General features: G+C 44.5%; 1 protein-coding gene across 1 annotated transcript in view; it reads right to left on the reverse strand.

The window, feature by feature from the left end:
* Positions 1 to 24,447, reverse strand: part of JHY (junctional cadherin complex regulator) — a 90,676-nt gene that overhangs the window by 54,481 nt on the left and 11,748 nt on the right. The window contains exon 3 of the mRNA XM_077457757.1: positions 560 to 1,037. Within this exon, the coding sequence (XP_077313883.1) occupies positions 560 to 1,037 (478 nt within the window). The remainder of the gene's footprint in view (positions 1 to 559; positions 1,038 to 24,447) is intronic.

Genomic DNA, 24,447 nt, shown 5'->3' on the forward strand with positions numbered 1-24,447 from the left:
CAATCAACATATAATTACAATTTTTCAAATGTTTTATTTAATTTTTAAGAAATACTTCTTTAGAGGTCCAGTGATGTCATCAACAGATCTGTCTGCCAGCCTTTGCTCTGAGTTTGTTGGGAGGAGCCAGCACATTGCCATCAGCATTATATGAAAGAACACCTCCTGAGCATCCATTTAGGCATGCATGCTTCTCCTTAAAGGCACAACAGATTGCACAACTAAAGTCTGTACAACCCAGGGAGCATGTCTAAAGGCACACTGGGGGATGTGTTCTTTCCTAAAATGCTCAGGAACTAAATGATGACAGATAAATATAATAGCTGTGAGAGGTGGCCAATGACCGCATGGATCAGGAAGAGAGAGAAGAGATGAGGATTGAACTTGTAAGGCAGGCTCCAGTGATATCACGGTGTCTAAGGTATAGAATGAAAACAGGCTTTATTTAAGAATTTCCTTAGCAATGAATGGGGAAACCAGGTAAGCCAAAACATAAGTAGAATAAGCTTCAGCTTTAGGTTTTACATATAATAGAGGGGCGCTTAGCTCAGTGACGTACCTGATCTGAGCTAATCTCATCATTCTTCTTGTAAAGGTGAAGATAGGAATTATTTCTCTGTCTGCGGACCCCTAAACTCGCTTTGTTTTTCTCGATGAAGTCTTTTCTTGCTGCATCCTGTGGCTCCACATCTGCCCTTTTATTGGTGGTAGTTCTGTTTTGGTAGAGCTCTCTGCCACGTCTTGTGCATTCTTTGGAGCTTTGTTGTTTGGCAGGCTGTGTAGTTGTAGTTGTGTGTGTTGTGATTTTGGATTGTACATCGCTGTGAAGGGTGGTGACATTCTGGCCTTGTACAGCAGAGGTGTCCGATCCATGTAGCCTGTGTCTTGGTACCTCTGGTGAGAGAAGGTCAGAGTATCTGGGTGATTCATCCAATGCATCCTCGTCATCTTCAGAAGATCGGTCCTGTAACTTGTGCTTTCTCCTCCAGTCTGGGTCGTATCTGAGTTCAGAGTAGGATGTTTCTACTGCCTGAGCCCTAAAAGAGACACAATGCCTGCATTAGGAAGATCATAGATGTTTGCATAATCGCCTTTTGGATCCACCAACAACCACGCTATATTACCAAAAGTATTGGGAGGCCTGCCTTTTCACACACGTGAACAATCTTAGTCTGAAGGTTCAATATTCAGTTGGAACATCCTTTGCAGCTATGACAGCTTCAACTCTAAGCCCTTGTACACATGGTCGTACATTCCGACGGGAAATGTCCGATCGGACCGGGTTGTCGGATAATCCGACCGTGTGTGGGCTCCATCTGACTTTTTCCATCAGAATGTCCGACCAACAAAGTTTGAGAGCTGGATATAAAATTTTCCGACAACATGATCCGATCAGACTTTGTCCGATCGTTTGTAGAGAATTTTCCAAAGTGCCACGCATGCTCAGATCAAATTACGAGACCAAAGCTATTGGCTACTAGCCTCAACGTAGTCCTGTCGTAACGAACAAACGTCATCACATTCCGAACGATCAGATTTTCCAACAACTTTGTCCGACCGTGTGTATGCAACACCAGTTTTGGACAAAATCCATCGGAATAAATCCGACGGATTTTGTGGTCGGAATGTCCGACCGTGTGTACAAGGGCTTAAAGGAAAGCTGTCCACGAGGTTTATGAGTGTGTCTATGGGAATGTTTGACCATTTTTCCAGAAGCACATTTGTGAGGTCAGGCACTGGGAAGTCCCCACTCTAATTCATCCCAAAAGTGTTCTATCGGGTTGAGGTCAGGACTCTGTGCAGGCCAGACAAGTTCCTCCACCCCAGACACGCTCATTCTTGTCTTTGCAGGCCTTGTTTTTGCATTGGTGCACAGTCATTTTGGAACAGGAAGGGGATATCCCCAAACTGTTCCCACAAAGTTGGGAGCATGAAATTGTCCAAAATGTCTTGTTATGCTGACGCCTTAAGAATTCCCTTCACTGGAATTAAGGAGCCAAACCCAACCCCTGAAAAACAACCCCACACCATAATCCCCCCTCCACCATTTGGACCAGTGCACAAAACAAGGTCCATAAAGACATGGATGAGCGAGTTTGGGGTTGAAGAATTTGACTGGTCTGCACAGAGTCCTGATCTCAACCCAATAGAACACCGTTTGGTATGAGCACAGACTGCCAACCAGGCTTTCTTGTCCACATCAGTGCCTGTCTTCAGAAATGCGTTTCTGAAAGGAATGGTCAAACATTCCCATAGACACACTCCTAAACCTTGCGGACAGCCTTCCCAGAAGATTTGAAGCTGTTATAGCTGCAAAGGGTGGGCCAACTCAATATGGAACCTTACAGAGTAAGACCGGGATGCCAATAAAGTGTGTGTATATAAAGGCAGGTGTCCCAATACTTTTGGCAATGTAGTATGAGGGTCTGCCTGATTGGATACAATCTGGATGGAAGACTGGGTGACGAGTTTCTCTGTGCACTGTGTAGTATAAGCAGTTGTCATATTTTATTAGAACACTATGTTAATTTTTTTTGTACCTCAGTGCTCCTGATCTCCTGCAGTCTCTTTGCAGCCACTTCCTGTCTGCATGTACTCCAGTGATGGCTGCATGCCATTTCTCAGTACATATTTCCTGATAGTGACAACATTGAATCATGCCTCAGTAATGTGTATGTTGAAAAGGCCACCTGTAGTCTCCATCAGAAACCTGAGTGACGTGGTGACCATGCAGGATCACAGTTGGGAAACGGGGACAGAGCGTTGTCACCTTTTTAACAGGAAATGCCTTAACAAGGACATTTACGGTAGGATCACCAAATGATTATTTTAGCGAAAGGTGCAGATTTGAAAAGATTGAAAATTACTTTTTGAAATGGTTATTACAGGCATCAATATAGCGTCAATTTATGCAGCGCTTTACATTTCACATCAGTAGGGATGGGTCGAACGACCCCCTGCTCAGTTCACATCATGACTTTCGAACATCGTGAAAGTTTTGAAACCGAATAAGGAACCCCCATTGAAATCTATGGGACCCAAACTGGAAAAGTCGATAGTGTGTAATTGGGCACAGACTTTATATAGAAGTAACAGGTGCAGAAAAATTGGTCTTTGGGTGTTGCTGACGCCTTTAGACCATAACCCTATAGAGGTACTCTTGATGAAAGCAAGAATTGGCCTTGTCAAAAATTGACAACAAAAAAAGGTGCCTCTAAGTGCAATATTAAAAAACCTTTAATATCTCAAAAGGGATTAAGAACACTTAAGCCCCATACACACGATCAGAAATTCTGCCAGTAAAAGTCGGTGTGAGCTTTTGGTCAGAAATTCCGACTGTGTGTATGCTCCATCTGATATTTTGCTGGCAGAATAACAGCCAGCAAAAGGATTGAGAGCAGGTTTTCTATTTTACGGTCGGAAAAAGTTTGATTGTCTGTCTGTACAAATTCCGACGCACAAAATTCCTACGCATGCTCAGAAACAATTCGACGCAAGCTCTGAAGCACTGAACTTAATTTTCTTGGCTCGTCGTAGTGTTATACGTCAACACGTTCTTGATGGTCGAAAGTTCAGAGAACTTTTGTGTGACTATGTGTATGAAAGCCAAGCTTGAGCAGAATTCCGTCAGAAAAACCATCTACGTTTTTTCCGACTGAAAATCCGCTCGTGTGTACGGAGCAAAATAGGATGGATGATGAGAGGAATGCATCATATGTATAATGAAGGTGATTCGGCATCATGTGGTCCCAGTGTATGTCAGGGGTTCCCAGAGAAGACACTATGCAGCAGAAGAACCTACCAGCAGGGCCAGCAAGAGGACGCCACAGCTCTGGAGGCACCAATGGAGCTGACGCTCTGTCAGAATCGTCAGTGACATCAGTGGGAGGGGACCTACAACCAGCGAGGACCGCAAATCAGCCCCTTTGTTTACCTTGTTTCTCTCTCTTTCAAGTGCTGCCCTAAGTGCACTGAAGACTCCTCATTATCCGAACCTTTACCTCCAACAAAGACATAATTCTGCTTAGTCTTGTTACTCAGAGCGCCCTTACACACAATTTGATCTGTCAAAAATTTTAATGATATGCATCTGTCAAACAAGTGTGGAAAAATTGGTTAAAAATGAACACCCATAACGCTAGGCAGCCTCGAAGTCCTGCAGAGATTCCACATGCCAAAAACACTTAACCAGTGATATCGGCATCGGGGGTTTATAGCTGCTGGTAATCCAGGACTGATTCATTTTGATAAATGTTAGACGGTCCACGGAGTCTGTGGACAGACACGTTCTATTATCATTAATAAAACCTCCAGCAGCACTGAATGCCTGTTCAGAAAGCACGCTGGATGCAGGGCAGCCCAGCAGCTCAATTGCATACTGGGAAAGTTCTGGCCAGTGCTCTATTCTCATGACCCAGTAAGCCAGTGGATTGTTGACTGGAAAGCTCTCCATCTCTATTTTAGCCCCTAGATAATCATCTACCATGTGATGCAGAAGCTGCCAATGGGATGTGGTAGCTAATAGGCCCTAGGGGATGGGACTAAAAAGATTGTAAAATGCATCACTTAGTCAGCCGTCCTCTCTATTGCTCCTCTCTTGACCAACTGAAGCCTCAAAACTACATTTTCCATGACACTGTAACTGTTAGGTACCTGGGTGGTGAGCCTGACTTGATGGAAGAAGACCTCTCTTACGGCTCTGGTTCTAGTCTCACTGGAATGAGAACAGTGGTAACGTGAGCGCAGCGGGGTAGGAGCATCTGAGCTGGATGCAGCAGCTGATGCAGGCAGGGTAGGTGACCCTCCAGATGGCTGGAACCGCAGGAACTGGCAGAGCTGGCAGCAGTATCCAGGGCAGGAGGACCAACAAAAACCGGTATAGGAGAAGGCCCTGGATGGCAGCAGCGGATTCTGGAAGGACTCAGAACGCTAGGCACAAGTAAAGGTTGGTCAGGCAAACTGGGTCAAGCAGACAGATAATCAGGCAGGAACGGTAGGCAAAGGCACAGTCACTAGCAAGCAAGTGTTCAGCAGCAGATAAGCAGTCCGTAGCGGAGTCAGGCAGGCCGAGATCGGGGCAGGAGAGATCAGCAGAGTCAAGCGTGAGCCGGGTCGGTAACGGTAATCAGACAGGTAGCAGGGTTTTCAGGTACTAGCTGCAGACAAACACCACGGAACATATGCAGCTGTACCTTTAAATAGGGCCACTGGCGCCAAACCACGCTAGCACGCAAACGTATGGACGCTGCGCACGTGCGTGCGCCTGAGGTGCATACTGGCGCACACACACGTGCCGATGCCCGGGCTGCCTAACGGCGCGTGTGCGCATGCACGCACGGTGATTCGCTCACACAGCACAAGCAGAGCCCTGACTACCCACTGTAACCAGAGTCGGCAAAAGTGTTCAATAAACTCCTCTTTTAACGTGTCCTCAAGAGATTTCATATTTTGCATTCTCTGTGGGGACAGGATTTCTGAGACTTTCCCCTTGTAACAGTGGTCAAGGAGGGTTTACAACCAATAGTGATCCTTATTATTAGTTAGTTATTATTTCAGATTTTCGGTTTTTGAATTTTCATTCTTTTGAATTTTCAGATTTTCAATCCGAATATTCGTATTTGCTAATTTAGAATTTCCGAAATTCCGATATATAGAATTTTCGGAAATTTGAAATTTTGGAAATTGAAAAATTTGGAAATTTTGTCAAAATTCGTAAAAAAACAAAAAAAAACAAATTCATTCGGAACTAAACAAATTGCACATGTCTAGTTCTTGTCCCCCAGACATACCAGCTGAAGCACTGCATGACACCTTTTTTAGCCTGACTCATTGAATAGCCCCATGAACGCTTGGGGAATACTTGTGGTTCATAGGATAATTCAGCAGAGGAGGGCATGGAGGAGGAGGAGGGGGTAGAGTTGACAAGTCTTGTATCATCACCACTAGCTGTATGGAGACGTGGGGGCACAACAAGCTGCAGCACTGAGCCCTGTCCTGCATCCTTCCAAATTGCAAGCAGCATTACCCAGTGTGCTGTGAACAAAATATATCTTCCCTGACCATGCTTGCTGGACCACATGTCAGCAGTAATGTGGACTTTGCAGCTGACTGCCTTGCCCAACGATGCCACAACATTGCCTTTCACGTGATGGAACAGAGCTGGAATGGCCTTACGTGAAAAGAAATAGCGACTGGGAACCTGCCATTGTAGTACAGCACATTCTGCAAATTCACGGAAGGGGGCAGAATCCACCAGACGGAAAGGCAGAAGTTGTAGAGTCAGCAGCTTTGACAAGCTTGAATTTAGATGCTGGGCATGTGGGTGGCAGTGACCGTATTCTCTTTTTGCTGCAGCAGATGGGGTTGAGAAATTTGCCTGCTATTGTCTACAGCTAGTGGTGTGCTACTAGCAGATGTGCTGACCTTTGATGACCTCGGACACCCTGCGCTATACCATCATCCCTGTCAGTGGAAGCTGCTGAGAGGTCATGAGGTATAGTGTGGGCAGACTCAGGCAAGTAAGGAGGAGGAACAGAATTGCGCCCCTTTTGTGTGGCTTTCAGGTGCTCTTGCCAATGGGCTGAGTGGTAGGAGGTTAAATGCCTTGTCAAGCATGTGGTACCCAAATGGCTGGTGTTTTTGTCACACTTGATGTGCTTGAGACAAAGTTTGCAAATTGCAACAGTGCGATCGGCTGCACATGGCTAAAGAAGGCCCAGACAGCTGAGCTGTGGGAAGTGGGTTGGGAGATAACGGCACCACAATTTGATGAAATAGAGTGGCTGTTCTCTACTCTTCCATGATGGCGGCCTCGTTTGGGGTTGTGCCTTACCCTCATGCTCACTTTCCTCCTCTGATCCACCAACGTCAGTGACCTCATCATCATCCTCTCCTCCATCCTCTTTACCACTGGACACAACATGGCACTATGCTGCGGCTGGGGGAATATGACTGCCAATTTGTGTACCAGTGTTCTCTGCTCTCTGTAGGCTTATGTTCCTGCCTTCCTCAACCTCAGAACTAACATCTGAATCAAGTAATGGCTGTGCATAGTCAAGGAGCAAGTAGCTGATGCTGTGTTCAAAGGACTCAGCTGACTCCTCCATGCCTGATGCTGGGGCTATGGCAGGAGTGCCATGGGAATGTCTGCCTCCTTGTTGTCCTCCCAGAGATGATGGGGGGGGGGGGGGGGGTGCTTAATAACAAAATTTAATAACGATGTCGATATGTGTACATGGATGCGCTTTACTCAATGGTTAGTAGTGTTTGGTGCACTTTAATTTGAGTACTCACTACACAGGCACACTCCACTGATACACTATAATATACTGCAGTAAAACTGCACTAAGGCACTGCAATATACTGTGTCAAACGTGCAGTAATGCACTGAAATATACTGCATTAAACGGCACGTAACACACTAAAATATACTGCGTTAAATGGGCACTAACGCACAGAAATCTACTACGTTAAATGCCACATAACACACTGAAATATACGGAGTTAAACAAAAGGTAACGGACAGAAATATACGGCATTAAACATGTAGTAACACACCACACTGAAATATACAGCGTTAAAATTGCAGAAACGCACTGAAATATACTGTGTTAAATGGTCACTACACTCACACTGACTGCACTATCAATAGAATCACACTAATGTAAAGATGAATGGTGGTCACTACACTCACACAGACTGAACTATCACTAGATTCACACTAAACTAATATTCTACACTGACAATAGAATCAAAATATCACACTAACTCTCTAGTAGCACTGAACAGAGCCCTGTACTATCTCTCTTAATGTCGATATCACACTAAAAATATCCACTATTGAAAGAATACTTTTATAGTGTGGGGTGGGACTAAGTGCAATGAGCCATGATTGGCTAGAGTCATCATGACACTGTCCAATCATGGCTCTGACAGGGCTCTGTGACCTGGTTGGGCAAAGCTGTCATTACTTCAGCCAATCGGGGATTCCACTGCACTGTGTGGCGGTACAGTGCATTGTGGTCGTTCAGCGGGCCAAACAAACGGCCGAACACCCCGATAATTCGGGTGTTTTGTCAAACAGGCAAAAGGTCAATATTCGATCCGAACTCCTGCTCGGGCCGAACCGTACACCCATCCCTACACATCAGTCTCCCAAAGAGCTTACAATCTAAGGTTCCTATTTCACATGCACACACTTGCTAAGGACAGTTTAAACAGGAGCCAAATTACCTACCAGCATGTCTTTGGATTGTGGGAGGAAATACGAGTACCCTGAGGAAACCTATGCAAGCACAGGGAGAACATGCAAACTCCATGCAGAGAGTGTCCTGGGAGGGATTTGAACCAAGTACCCCAGTGCTGCATGGAAAAATGGTTGGGTTTAGATTTCTTCTGAGCACGCTCTCAAATACATAGTAGTGGTAACTTTAAAGGAGTTTGTATGGAAATTGCACAATCCGGTTGTAACACACATGGAAAGCTTGGGAATCATCTGACTGGTTGTAGGATCACCTCAGACATTCAAAGGTGATCAAACACACTGACAATCTCTTAACTCCCTAAAGTCTATATGACTGCTAGGTCCCTATTTTTATATAACTTCACTATACTGGCCAAGAAGAAAAAGTGGCAATGCATGAAAACAATACTTAAAGCTGAACTCCGGGATAAGCTATTATTCTCTAGATATAGGAGGTATGTGTATTCTTCCTTGAATCTTGGTGTAATTTGTGTATTTTTTCCAGATCTGTGCAGTAATTCAGCATGACACTTTTCCTTTGTGCAGGAGCTTCCTGTAATAAAGACCGTTCACTGCTGCTCTCTACTTGTGTAGGATGACTGACTGGTCTTGTCTCCACCCCCTCTTGTAGTTCTGTACAGGCAACCTGTAGTAGGTGGAGCCTGCTGGGCCCCTCCCACAGCTCTGCTTTCTGTTCAAGCTATGTACAGCACAATGATGTCACTGCTATATTTTTATGGTAATAGTTGGGTTTACAAAGCCGACATTGGTGAACGCAAAATGGATTTATATCCTCGTGGCTTTGAGGAACGGATTTAGTTGATTTTTTTTCGCTCGGAAATCAGTTTTAAGTTTCTGCATTGATACCAAGCAAATTACGTGTGTGTGTGTGTGTGTGTGTGTGTGTGTGTGTGTATATGTATATAATATATATATATATATATATATTCATAGCTCATATAACACTTTGAGAGATCCATTAATGTATATAGCAAAGGATTATGGGTAAATTGTCAAATTGCATCCAATAGTAAATAGCGGTGTCCCGCTTTCTAAACAGATGACGATATGAAAGCAGGTGTCACTTTCTAATTGTCCCTTGTTGTAACTTGAGCGATTTAAGCCCGTCTGGAAGTAAAGTCATTAAGCAAAATAATCATTTAATTAAAGTTGAGAAATTGTTTTACATCAATGCCGGCAATATTGAATTTTTACACCTCAAACTGTTTCCTCTCCTGTTAATCAGAAATGTCTTTTTTTTCATTGTGATAATCTCATAGATTTCACTTAGTTGAGTTATTTTCTTTGTGCGCTGTGCCGTGTGGTAGGTGTCTTGTAAATAAACATTATTAAATTGAATATTTAGCAATTTATCTTTTAATAAATAGCTGCTTTGCATTGCAATGGTTTCTTTCTTTGTAAACAGGCTCATTATTTCTGTAGTAAAAGGACCTTTGTGGTCCTTATTTTTTACACTTCCAAGATATTTAACATGACATAAAGAAACAAATCCTCCTACTGACTCTGTTTGGGGCTGACAATGTATGTTTAGGGACATTCAACTTGCTACAAAGCTACAATGTTTTAGTCTGATCATTGGGGGACAGGAGACTATGGAAGTGCTTCCTCCTACCTGCAGCAGACTGATAACTTAATCTCAGCCTAGGTACAGTCACTGGGCTGGAGCTAAAATACTTTTAATGATAAAAAAGTGGAGCTTTTCTGAAAAAACGTAACCCCTGCTAAAATGAATTACATTAATGATCATTGGGAAGATTGCTCCTTACATTGGGAAGAATGCCCCTTACAATGGTGGTCATTGGGAAGAATCCTTCTTACAATGGTGGTCATTGGGAAGAATCCTTCTTACAGTAGTGGTCATTGGGAAGAATCCTTCTTACAGTAGTGGTCATTGGGAAGAATCCTCCTGACAATGGTGGTCATTGGGAAGAATCCTCCTGACAATGGTGGTCATTGGGAAGAATCCTCCTGACAATGGTGGTCATTGGGAAGAATCCTCCTGACAATGGTGGTCATTGGGAAGAATCCTCCTGACAATGGTGGTCATTGGGAAGAATCCTCCTGACAATGGTGGTCATTGGGAAGAATCCTCCTGACAATGGTGGTCATTGGGAAGAATCCTCCTGACAATGGTGGTCATTGGGAAGAATCCTCCTGACAATGGTGGTCATTGGGAAGAATCCTCCTGACAATGGTGGTCATTGGGAAGAATCCTCCTGACAATGGTGGTCATTGGGAAGAATCCTTCTGACAATGGTGGTCATTGGGAAGAATCCTTCTGACAATGGTCATTGGGAAGAATCCTTCTGACAATGGTCATTGGGAAGAATCCTTCTGACAATGGTGGTCATTGGGAAGAATCCTTCTGACAATGGTGGTCATTGGGAAGAATCCTTCTGACAATGGTGGTCATTGGGAAGAATCCTTCTGACAATGGTGGTCATTGGGAAGAATCCTTCTGACAATGGTGGTCATTGGGAAGAATCATCCTTAAAATGGTGGTCATTGGCAAAAATCCTCCTTACAATGGGGGTCATTGGGAAGAATCCTCCTTATAATGTTGGTCAGTGGGAAGAATACTCCCTACAATGGTTGGCAGTGAGAAGAATCATCCTTACATTGATGGTCCATTGGGAAGCATCCTCCTGACAATGGTGGTCAATTGGGACGCATCCTCCTGACAATGGTGGTCCATTGGGAAGAATACTCCTTATAATGGTGGTCATTGGGAAGAATCCTCCTTACAATGGTGGTCATTGGGAAGAATGGTTGTCAGTGGAGGAGAATGCTCCTTACATTGAGGGTCAGTGGAGGAGAATGCTCCTTACATTGGTGATCAGAATGCCACCCTTACAGCTAAAAGGATCTCTGGAATCGTGCTGCTGGCTCTGCCAAGTGGTGCAGGACGTGCAACTATGCAAATATGATTAGGTGGAAGGTCAATCTGCCAAAGCACATTGAACCCTATCAGCCTATAGAGGAACCCTAGCTGAGAATGGCTGTGCTAAGCTAATATATTAACCTCCCCACACTAGGTTCAAAATCCCCATCCTACACTACACAAGGGTCTGAATTGTGGTGGTAAAGTTTTACATTACATTTTTTTATATATGTGATCTTAATGAAAACTTTTGATACATTTTAATCTGACCGAGTCTTCATGCTGATATTAGACCCAGTCAAGGTGAAATGTATCCGCTGTGCTTTACTCTGTAGTGGCTAAAGTCCTGGACAGAGCATTGTGGTATAGGGGTGCGGTATATGCTTCACTAATACATCTGTGGGTGGCCTGGGTAGTGCTAGAGTGATAGGCAAGCTAAGAGATATATGCCCTTCAGAAATACATATTTTAGAAGCACAGTGACTTCAAAATATATTATTATATAATAAATTATATAATCAGCAGGTGTTTGGAGTTATACTGTATGCCCACAGCTTTATGCCATCATTCACCTGATTCTGTTGTTTAGCCAGAGGGTTGCTTTAAGCCTGATTCTATCCTGTCCTGTGTGTGGCTTCCATGCCCTAGGAAATATGTACTATACTAGCATTTCTCAACTGTTTTTTCAGCCACACCACCATTTAAGTCTACCTTCACATCTGAGAGTGGTAACACTTCATGTTTTAGCGTATTTTCGGAGCAACAGCTCATTGACCTCAATGGGGTGCCTGTCGCACAGAAAATGTGCCAAAGAAGCTCAAGTACCACATTTTGGCACCGAACCACGTGTATTCGGCAATGCGTGTCTATTTGTGACAAACGCACCACATTTGGGGTGCTATTAAGAAAAAATGGTACCACGAGCATGTTGTGCATTTGCCTGCCTCATTTTCAGAGCACCCAGGCGTGAACTCACCCTATAAATGATGATGCAATAACTTGAGGCACCACAGTCAAAAATATAAAAGAAAAATGTAAATGTTGCTTATCGATGGGAAACCTGAGCCTGGGACAGTGCAATTTCACATATGAAGCCCCCCCCCCCCCACCATATCAGAGTCCTCTCAAGTCGAGGCACACCTTCACATTAGATGCCCCTTATCACTTTAGAGGCCCCCTATACATGAGAGTCCCCACCCACATCATATCAGTTGTTCCTATATACCATAGCCCCCCTATAGAGGACTCATCCCATCACATCGGACGCCCCCACTGTAGTTAAGTAGCACTTACAGGTCTTGTCCCAGTTCCTGAGCAGTAGCAGGAGAAGCAGCAAACAGATTAGCCTCTGTCACTCTGCTTTCCCCTCCTATGGACATGCTCCTTCCACTGTAGTGCCCATGATTGGTTCCTTGTGTTGCTTCTCCCTCCATCAGTCTAAGCTCTGCTGTACAAAGGCCGCAAGAGGCTGATACCAGGACAAATTCAGCTGCTCACATTATTTTGCATTTAAAGTAATACATTCCATTATATATTAATAAATACAGAGCTATATTATTGTGTATTTCTATCTGCCTGGAGTTTGGCTTTAATGATGTTGTAAAGGATTAAAAAAAAAAAACTGTCTATACTTGCCTGCTTTGTGCAATAGAATTGCACAGAGTGGCCCGATCCTCCTCTTCTGTGGTCCCCTGATGGCGCCCCTGGCTCCTCCTCTCTTGCTGGTGCCCCCAATAGAAAACACTCATGTGGGCTCGCTCCTGAGCCCTGCTGCTGCGTCCATTGACACAAACGGCAAGACAGGGGCCCGCCCCCCCACTCCTTCGTCACTAGAGTTGATTGACAGGAGCGGGAGCCAATGACTCTTGTTGCTCTCGATCTGCCCAGGGCGGGGGAACAAAGTGAGGAGCACCGCAGCTCTCATGCACAGCACTGGATCACAATGGGGTTCAGGTAAGTATAAGGAGGGTGAGGGGGCGAGTCTGTGACACAGAAGCTTTTTTTACCTTAATACATAGAATGCATTAGGTCCGGTTCACACTGAGGCAGCGCGACTTACAGCGCGACTGCCTCAGGCGACCTGAACGCGACCATTGCGGCGACTTGAAAAAACGACTTCTGTATAGAAGTCAATGCAAGTCGCCTCAAGTCGCCCCAAAAGTCGTACAGGAACCTTTTTCTAAGTCGGAGCGACTTGAGTTGCTCCGATTAGAACGGTTCCATTGCACAGAACGGGACGTGACTTGTCAGGCGGCTAAGTCGCCTGACGAGTCACTCCTGTGTGAACCGGCAATTAAGGTAAGGTTTAAAACCACTTTAAGGCCAAGACAGTAAGCTATATTTCAGGAGGTGTACACTTTATAGGAAAATATTTTCATGCTTCCAAAAAAAAACATTTGGGGAGATGTAAAGCAGTGGCTGTCATCAATTCTTAAAAGAAATATATATCTTTTTTTTAACATTTCTCACTTGCAAATGACGTCACCTTTTGACATGTCACCCCAACAGAATAATTGCTTGTATCTGATTGCAATGGTGAGATTCCTGTAGCATTAAGAGGGAAGCGACCTCTTCCAGATGGCTTAACCGGTAGCATCTGCTGTGTATGGATGAGATCGGTTTGAAGAGGTGCAGTAAATGGATCTAAGCAGTTGCAGGACAAGACAGGCAGATGTCGTTGAGGTGTAAATTTGCCTTTTCTTTGCCAAAACTAGCGAAGAATCCCATTAAAACATTTAGCGTTGTCTAATCCCTGTGTGTCTGGCATGAGATGCGTCGTGTTTAAATCACTTGTCTGCCATTTCTTCTCTTATTGGCTCTTTCTATGCGCTCAAAAATATTTTGTGCACGGAAAGAAAATGACAAAATTATTGAAACTTGCACCTCATAAGGGGGAGGGGAAAGGGGGTGAAGCGCTGAAAGGAAAGCGTTGTTGTTGTGGGTTTTTTGTAAGTTTAGCTTTAGCATGTGATGCCATTTTTGGATGCTAATGACCTATTTTAATGCTTGATGATGTCATAGCACAGGTCCAAGGGATCAGCATATACAGTTAGGTCCATATATATTTGGACACAGGCACAATTTTTCTTTTTTTTTTTAGATATTTACCAAAACATATTCAAGCTATAGTTATATAATGGATATGGGCTGCCAGTGCACACTCTCAGGTTTAATTTGAGGGTATGTATATCCAAATCGGAGGAAGGATTCAGGAATTATAGCTCTTAAGAATAGCCATCCCCCTTTTCAAGGGACCAAAAGTAATTGAACAATTGAATCAAAAGCTGTTTCATAGCCAGGTGTGGGCTACTCCTTCGTTATTCCTTCATCGATTAAGCAGTCAAAAGGTCTGGGGTTGATTCTAAAGGCCCGTACACACGGTCGGACTTTTTGACAACAAACATGCAAATTAGCTGTTTTGGAGCAACATCCGACTGTGTGTACGCTCCATCGGACAAACTTTTTCTGTTTTCATCGGACTTTTGTTGGCTGTGCGAACGGACAAACTTTCTGGCAACAAAAGTCCGATGGAGCAAAGTCCGACCCTGTGTACGCAAAAGCATCGGACTTTTGTACAAGGTACAAACACGCATGCTCAGAACCAATGCAAAAGATCAGACTACAATACAGAAGTTCACCAAAGGTGGCGCTGGAGTCATTGAACGTCCTCATTTGAAGCGACGTCAGTACGTTGTGACGTCATTACGTTCGTGTTTGTTGTCAAAAAGTCCGACCGTGTGTATGCAATACAAACTTGTGGACCACGCCCTTTGTACAAAAGTCCACGGAAAAGTTTGTACAAAGTCCGACCGTGTGTATGAGGCTTAAGTGTGATATTTGCATTTGGAATCTATTACTGTGAACCTACATCATGCGTTCAAAGGAACTGTCCATGCAAGTGAAACAGGCCATTGTAAGGCTTCAAAAACAAATCAAATCTATTAGAGAGATAGCAGCAAGATTAGGAGTGGCCAAAACAACCGTTTTGTACATTCTGAAAAAAGAAGAATGCACTAGTGCGCAACATAAAAAGGCCTGGACATACACTGAAGACAACAGTGGTGGATGATCACAGGATCCTCTCTATTGTAAAGAAAAACCCATTCACAACATCCAGACAAGTGAAGGACACTCTTCAGGAGCTGGGCGTATCATTGTAGACATTGACAATCAAGAGAAGACTTTACAAGAGCAAATACAGAGAGCTCACCACAAAGTGGAAACCATTCAGAAGCCTGAAGAATAGAAAAACCAAATTAGACATTTCCAAAAAACAACTAAAAAAGCCAGACCAGTTCTGGAAAAGCATTCTTTGGACGGATGAAACAAAGATTACTCTGTAGCAGAATGACGGGGAGAAAAAAGTGTGGAGAGGCCTTGGAACAGCTCATGATCCAAAGCACACAACGTCATCTGTAAAACATGGTGGAGGCAGTGTGATGGCATGGGCATGCATGGCTTCCAGTGGCACTGGGTCATTGGTGTTTATTGATGATGTGACAGAAGACAGAAGCAGCCGGATGAATTCTGCGGTGTTTAGAGATATCATCCTGTCAGCCCAGATTCAGCCAAATGCAGCCAATTTGATTGGACAACACTTCACAGTACATATGGATAGCGATCCAAACCGCACTGGAAATCAACCCAGGAGCTTTTGAAGGAAAATAAGTGGCATATTCTGCAATGGCCGAGTCCATCACCTGATCTCAACCCAATCGAGCATGCATTTCACTTGCTGAAGGCAAAACTAAAGGCAGAAAGACCCACAAATAACAACTGAAGACAGCTGCAGTTAGAGCCTGGCAAAGCATCAGAAAGGAGGAAACCCAGTCTTTGGTAATATCTATGAGTTCCAGGCTTCAGGCAGTCATTGCCAGTAAAGGATTCTCAACACAATATTAAAAATGAACATTTATTTATGATTATATTTGTCCAATTACATTTGAGCCCCTGAAAATGAGGGGATTGTGTATAAAAATGGTTGCAGTTCCTAAAATTTGTACTTGATATTTATGTACAACCCCTAAAATTAAACTGAAAGTCTGCACTTCAAATTCATTTGTATTGTTTAATTTTAATTTTATTCTGGTGGCATATAGAGCCAAAAGTATAAACATTGTGCCTGTGCCCAACTATATATGGACCTAACTGTATACAGGAGTTGCTTAAAGTAATAGATTCATGTTTGATGACACCATGACAGCCCACATTAGATCTACATCATGAAACAAATACAACTATCTGATCTTAACTAGACCTTGTTTTTTTTTGTTCTGTGCTTCCAAATATAGTCCAGGATTGAGTAGGGCAGGACTGCTGTTGGAAATCACGAGGATCCCATACAGCCTACCTAACAGGGCCCACTACCCCTGTCTGAAAGTAACCAAGGACATCGATTTATCAGTCCTTTTCTCTGTAGCCTCAGCTGCACAGATGAATGAATAGGAAGTGCTCCAAGGCTTCCTGCTCATTCAAAAACGGTGTTTACTATGCTTCAATGATGAATAGACACAGGAGTGATTGGTACCGATCGCTCACTGTGTTCATTCAGGAAAGGAAGGGACCAGTAAATTACATATTTACTGCCTCCTTCTCCTCTACAATTTGAAACCTCACCCTGTGTGCCCACAGCAGCTGCTGGCGGGAGGGGAGAGGGAGGAAGCTGGTAAACTTGCGGGGGGAAAAGGGCACACAGGGAGGCCCAGACAGCAGATGGAAGGGGTGCATGTACTAGAACCAATCCCCTGCAGCTGGAGGGGAAAAAAAAGAGGAGAACTCTGAAGTGATGGGGCCCAGGCCCAATATAGGAGGGCTGGCTATACTGCCTTATCAGCAGCCCTGGAGTAGGGTGTGGGTTTTTCTCAGCACAGGTTTTCTTTAACCACTTGCTTACTGGGCACTTAAACCCCCCTCAGTCCCAGACCAATTTTCAGCTTTCAGCGCTGATGCACTTTGAATGACAATTGCATGGGCATACAACACTGTACCCAAATGAAATTTTTATCATTTTTTTTCCCACAAATAGAGCTTTCTTTTGGTGGTATTTAATCACAGCTGGGAGTTTTATTTTTTGCTAAACAAACAAAAAAAGATGCAAAAAAAAAAAAAATCATGTTTAATAGTTTGTTATAAAATTATGCAAACAGGTCATTTTTCTCCTTCATTGAAGTGCGCTGATGAGGCGGCACTGATAGGCTGCACTGGTGGGCACTGATAGGCTGCACTGGTGGGCACTGATAGGCATAGTTAAGGCGGCACTAATAGGCACAGATAAGGCGGCACCGATGTGCACAGATAAGGCGGCACTGATGGGCAAAGACGGGCACAGATAAGATGGCACGGATGGGTGGCACAGATGGGTGGCACGGATGGGTGGCACTAAGGGGCACTGATAGGTACCACTGATAGATGGGACTGATGGGCACTGATAGGTGGCACTGATAGGTGGCTCTGATAGGTGGCACTGCTGGGCACTGATGGGCGGCACTGCTGGGCACGGATATGTGGCACTGGGGTGCAGCACCTTTGTTGAGGCAGACTGTGGGCACTGCTGGGTGGCACTGTGGGCACTGCTGGGTGGCACTGTGGGCACTGCTGGGTGGCACTGTGGGCACTGCTGGGTGGCACTATGGGCACTGCTGGGTGGCACTGACAGGGGGGACACATTTTTAATTCAGGCAGGCAAAGCAGGGGGCAGGTGGGCACTGGCAGGAGACAGGTGGGCACTGGCAGGGCTGGCCGTGATCGGGACTGATGTCCCGATCACAGCCGCCGGTGATCGGCTTTTTTTTTTCTCCTCGCGCTGCCAGCGCGAGGAGAAATAATAGCCGATTACCGGCTCCGTTATATCACATGATCAGCTGTCATTGGCTGACAGCTGATCACGTGATAAGGGGTCGGGATCGACCCCTTGCACGGATCGGTGATCAGGCGAGTCTCGTAGACTCGCCGATCACAGAGTGCGCCGCGCAGGCCGCTCGTGCACGGGACTACGTCAATAGACGTAGTCCCGGAAAAGGAGATGCGCGCTGTAGCCGTCATTCGGCTATAGCGCGGGTCTCAAGTGGTTAAATCCCACTTTGGGGGGGGATTTTTACCTCTAAAAGATTTTAATATGCATTTGGATTATTGCATACCACATTATTTGCTTAAAATCCCTTTTTCTCAATAAAAATTGTTGGAACAGAAAAAATAACTCCTGAGCAGTGTTAAAAAATAAAAAAGTACTCTGGCAGCAATTTCACCTTCACCAGTAATGCAAAGCTGCCCTCCTGCAATACTACTTCTTTGCCACAAGATGTCCTCAATCTTCTGAGTTAAAAAACATCAGCAGAAGACTAAGGAAAGACTGTGAGTGCAGGGTGTCATAGCCACGCCCTCTGAGGGGGAAGTCACCAGGCTTCTCTGTATTCACTGTGTAATGGGGCATCAGCAAGGACCTCCAAGCTCTGAGAACAGGTGGTGAGAAAAAGGACCCTGCGTCATCTCCAGCCTAAAGACTTCATAAAAGGTTAAGTATTAAATTATAAAGTCATAAAATATTTCCAGCAATGGAAACAGGGGGGGGGGGGGAGGGCAATATGCATGGAAATCACAGAGCACCAAGTAGTACAGTACATGCCCATAGGTGTGCACATCCTATTGCCTTAAGGTGTGCACCCTAAGGCCTCATACACATGAGACGCAGGTGAAAACTCTGCTCAAAAAAAAAAAAGCCGCGTTTAGACGCGTTTAGACGCGTTTGCGTTTATAAGCGTTTATAAAGATAACATCATGTAGACCCTCCCCAAGCTCTCAAAGCATGTTTTTTTAAACTATTTCTGCTAGTTTGATCAGAGTGAGCAGCAGCAGCAGCATAGAGAGCAGTTGTACACTTGCATTTGCCTCTCTTTCTGTGGAATATATTTTGAAATGGATCCCATATTGAATATATGTCAGGAAATGCTCCTGATGTTGCTCTTGATGAGACAGCAACGTCGTCGCAAATTTCGTGAGAGGTCCAGAGTCAGAGCTCATCGATATTGGACCCATCCGTTGATGGCACAGCGAAGGTCCGTTGAATATTTCACAGACATGTATGTGCAGCTGCGTACCTACCCCAACAAGTTTTTTAATTTTAGCCGGATGTCCATTGTCACATTTGATCTGCTCTTAGAAAAAGTACGACCTGGTCTGACATTCGTGGACACCAATATGAGAAACAGTGTGTCTCCAGAGGAACGTCTGTTGGTAACGATCAGGTATGTGTATATATTTATAAAATATATTTATGTATAGATGTACAGATTAATTTTTTTCTCTGTCCTTTATTTAAAAAAAAAAATAATGTCTATTTATAGCAAACTATCCAATTTTTTAAAATATCTAAAATTTTCTTGTGGCAATTTTACCCCTAACAGCTAACCCTATCCCTTACACTAACCCTAAACAACCCTAACCCTAATCCATCCCTTAATCCTAAACAATAACCCTAACTCTAACGGATAACCACTTACCATAACACCCAACCCTAATGACCAAATTACATTGCCGCAGATGGTCACAGTTGACTTTGAGGCCATATATCTCTGATGCAGAAAAGTGCATGACATGACATTGGGGTTCCTGGCAATAATTGGCCCCAAGATATGGGCCCCCAAAGTCGGGTCGCAAAATGTCATTCTCTGATGCAGAAAAGTGCATGACATTTTGCGACCCGACTTCGGGGCCCCCTATCTTGGGGTCACTTAGTGATGTAGTGCTAGATCCACAGTGTCGGCATACCAAATTTGGGGTTCCTGGCAATAATTGGCCCCAAGATATGGGCCCCCAAATTTGGGTCACAAAATGTCATTCTCTGATGCAGAAAAGTGCATGACATTTTGTGACCCGAATTTGGGGCCCCCTATCTCGGGGTCACTTGGTGATAGGAACCCCAAATTTAGATATGTGTTAGTGCTAGATCCACAGTGTCAACATACTAAATTTGGGGTTCCTGGCAATAATTGGCCCCAAGATATGGGCCCCCAAAGTCAGGTCGCAAAATGTCATTCTCTGATGCAGAAAAGTGCATGACATTTTGCGACCCGACTTTCGGGCCCCCTATCTCGGGGTCACTTGGTGATAGGAACCCCAAATTTGGATATGTTGTAGTGCTAGATCCACAGTGTCTGCATACCAAATTGGTATGGAGGCCTGGAGTTCCTGGCAATAAGTGGCCCCAAGATATGGGCCCCCAAAGTCGGGTCACAAAATGTCACTCAGATCATATTTCTGAGTTTTCAGGTCCAAAAAACTGGGTTCCTTTAAAAACGCATATAAACGCAAACGCGGCTAAACGCGGGTGCCACGTTTAGCCGCGTTTTGCGTCTGAAACGTGGAAATTTTTGCGTCTGAACCCATTTTTTTGCTTCTGGAAAAACGAGGTTAAACGCAACTGCATAAAAATGGCAAAAAACGAGACTGTGTGCATGGACACATAGGATAACATTGAATGAGTTCAGGGGCAGTTGAAAAAAGTGTCCAACTGCATCTGAACACGCGTTTAACTGCGTCTCGTGTGCATGAGGCCTAAAGCTCAAACGCATGCCTTTCTTTGCAGCCTCCGCTGGTAAATTACATATTTACTAGCCCCTTCCCCCACTCTCCATCCTGAAACATCCCCTGCAGCAGCTGGGGGGAGAGGTGAGGAGGGAAGCCAGCAGCACTGCTGGGCCAACAGGAGGAGAGGAGGGAAACCAGGGCAATAGGAGTTTCCTGGGCACAACACATAGTAATTAAGGTGTACCCAGGCACACCTCCTGTGCACTCCTATGTACATGCCTACCCATTCACTATTGAATCTGCCGCAACATTGTAGTAGGAGTTTCCGTTGTAGGGTCACTCTATCCCTGTCTCCCAGTTGCTCTCCCGTGTTGTCGCCCTGTTACACAGGCTTCTGATGGAGACTTCAAGTGGCTGTCTCAACACACATTATACAGTCATTTGCTACACAAATGGCTGAAAATGTTGTGCAAACTGGATGACGTTTCACTGTTTTCAATTGATTAACCACCTGCAGTCTAAGCCCTCTCTGGCACTTTTTGCTCACATGTGACAATCAGTATTTTTTGCTAGAAAATGAGTTGGAACCCCCAAATATAATAATATATATTTTTAAAGCAGAGGCCCTAGAGAAAAAATTTGTGGGCTTTGGAATTTTTTATGTCACATGATTTCTGCGCACAATTTTTTGGCTTTAATGAAAAAAAAAACACAATACATAACCGACATTTTTTTTGTAACATAAAAGATATTATGTCGAGTAAATAGATACCAAACATGTTATGCTTTAAAATTGTACACAGCCGTGCACCCAAGAAACAACGTAAATGTTACTATCCATAGGTAACTCTTTAAAAGCCTTTCCAGGTTACAACTTTGGATCTACAGAGGCAGTCTGGTGTTTGAATTACTGTTCATTATCGGACATTTGCGATGGGATGATTTCTGTTTGCTTGCATGCGGGACCGCATTTTAAGAAATAGCGCCGATTGTTTCTGAGTAAACCAGAAGTGATATTGTGTCATTGCTTTCAGTTTACTATTACGAACAGCTGATCAAAGCTTATTCTGGCTTTGCTTGGCTGTCTGGCCAGCCAGAGGATTCGCCAGCTGGTTGCTCTGGACTTCCGGTTGGATAGGAAAGCCCAAGCAAGCTACGGAAGCAGCAGGAAGGGGGATGTTGCTTGTAATAGCAATCGAGCAGCTAGTCAGCTGCTCCAATTGCTATTAGAAGAGAGCTGACCGCTGGCTCTAAAAAATGATACCAGGGTGATGCCCGCAGCTGCAAGGATCAACCCGGTACAACCACTGAAAGTCCAGCGACGTACGGGTACATTGCTGGACTGGAAGTGGTTAACTCCTGTATCATCCACTCCATCTAGCAGCCAAAATGTGGTATATATTTCTCAATGAGGTCGTTATAAAACTGTATCCCATTTTGGCCACTAGAAGGAGCTGCTGATACAAGAGTTAAGCTGGCCATAAATTAATCTCCTTATTTTGTTCAAGCAGGTTGAACAAAAACAAAAATGACTCGATTTCTCCATCCACACACTCGATGTGGATGGGGGAACGATTCCCGCAATGCTTTTGTGTTCTGACAGCTGGGAGCCTTCCCCACTGTCTAGTGCATGTAGGACATCTAGCGCCCAGGGCGACAATGCCATACCCCCCCCCCCCCCAAGATGTATGAGCATTATGTGTATGCAAAAATTCCCCTCCCCCCAAAAAAACTGAGCACTAATCTGCATTCTTTCCCCCTAAGTATAATCCCCCTCCTCCCAGTACAAACCTACTCCCCTGCTGAAATCCCCCCTCCCTGCGCAAAGCCCCCCCCCCACAAAATTCACCCCTCCTATTGCACATCCCTCCCACTCTAAATATCCCCCTCCCATCACAAATCCCCAATCCTCCCCCCCTCCTAGCACAGATCTCCCTAAATCACCACTCTTAGCACACCCCAAATGTCCTATGCTAGAATAATACTTATCCCCTGATGCCCCCCAGATTCCCCCTTCCAACACAAATTCCCTCTCCCACAATCTCCTTGTGGTGCCCCCCCCCCCACCTCACATGATACTACAGTGTCCAAGGTAGCTGTCCCTCCTGCCCCACCCTTTGTCCCAGCCACTGTCAAAACACACTGATTGGTGTTGCCGGCTATAGCTGGCAGCCCGACAGGCTGGTTGTACAGAAGATCGGTAGATTGTCTTCTGTGCAACTAGCCTGCTGATGCATGGATTGATTTTTGTCTGGTCCCTGCTGAACCTTGAGCCATGTATGGCCGCCTTTAAATCTATTTAAAAACATATGGTGAAATTTTAGTTCAGATTGCACAATTTCTGACATTTAAGCAACAAATGTTTTAGAAGTAGACCCCTAAATGTCACCCAAGAAAGTTTACATCTACTTTAAAGCTGATCTTCAGGATAAGCAAATTATGTCTAAATACAAGAAGCATGTGTATTCTTAGGCCTCATTCACATGGGAGTACCTCTGCGTATATCTGTGCAAAGGGCTGTCTTCGCCCGCACAGGTATCCTGTGCATCTGCATTCATGTCTATTGGGATGCAGGAGCTGCATGGACACAGCTGCTGTTCCAATTTTGACAGCAGTTCGGTTACTACTCCTAAAACACATGCTGCGTTCAAGGAGCTTCTGCATCCTAATGAACATGAATGCAGCTGCCTGCATTCAGATGCACAGAACACCCGTGCGGCTCAGGATGGCCCTTTGCAGGTGGATATGCATAGGTACACCTGTGTGAATGAGACCTTACCTAAATCTTGGTGTGCTTTGTGTATTTCTCTCAGGTCTGTGCAGTAATTCAGTATGAAACTTTCCCTCTGTGCAGGATCTTCCTGTAATAAAGACCTCTCAGTGCTGCTCTCTTCTTGTGCAGGGTAACTGGTCTTGTCTCCGCCCCCTCCTACAGTTTCTGCCTGTAGTGTGTGGAGGCTTTTGGGCTCTGCTCTCTGCGCAGACTATGTACAACACAGTTTTGTACAGTTTTGTACATAGTCTGCACAGAGAAATTCCAATACACACGATTGCAATTTCGGCCAGAAAAAGACCAATGAGAGCTTTTCATCGGAAATGCAACCGTGTGTATGCTCCATTTGGAATTTAGTTGGCCAAATTCCCGCCAGCAAAAATTTGAGAGCATGTTGTCAATTTTTCAGACGGAAAAACTTTCAGAAATTCTGATCGTGCGTATGCAATTCCGACGTGCAAAAACTCACGCATGCTCAGATTCATTTACGAGACAGAAGCTATTGGCTACTGGGTATTAAACTTCCTTTTTCTAGTCTCCTCGTACGTGTTGTACGTCACACCGCGTTCTTGGCGGTCGGAAATTTGGTGTGACCGTTTGTAGGCAAGACAGCTTGAGCGAAATCCAATCGGAATTCCATCTGGAAAACCATCAGAGATTTTTCCGACCAAAATTCAGATCGTGTGTACGTGGAATTAATTAATACAGTGCCTAGCGGCGATTCAGTTCGCATTGTGCGCTATACAAGTATTTCATTCATTCATTCAATGTATATCCTTTGTGGCTAAGGAGGTAAATATTTAAATAAAAAAAATCGCATGCCCGGAGTTCAGCTTTAAGGCATTAGGGATTTTGGTGTTAAGGAGATAATAAGATGAGCGTGATAGGTTACAAACCTGCAATTCACACAAAGAGATAAATTCATGATAACAATGTAAACTGGTTGGTAAAGGGGCCCGTTCTCGTTATGGATTGTGAAATTTCTCCAAGAAGGCAAAAAAAAAAAAG

This window comes from Lithobates pipiens, unplaced genomic scaffold (genome assembly GCF_037356315.1).
Source record: "Lithobates pipiens isolate NorthernLeopardFrog02 unplaced genomic scaffold, aLitPip1_a1.2 Scaffold_27, whole genome shotgun sequence".
NCBI lineage: Eukaryota > Metazoa > Chordata > Amphibia > Anura > Ranidae > Lithobates > Lithobates pipiens.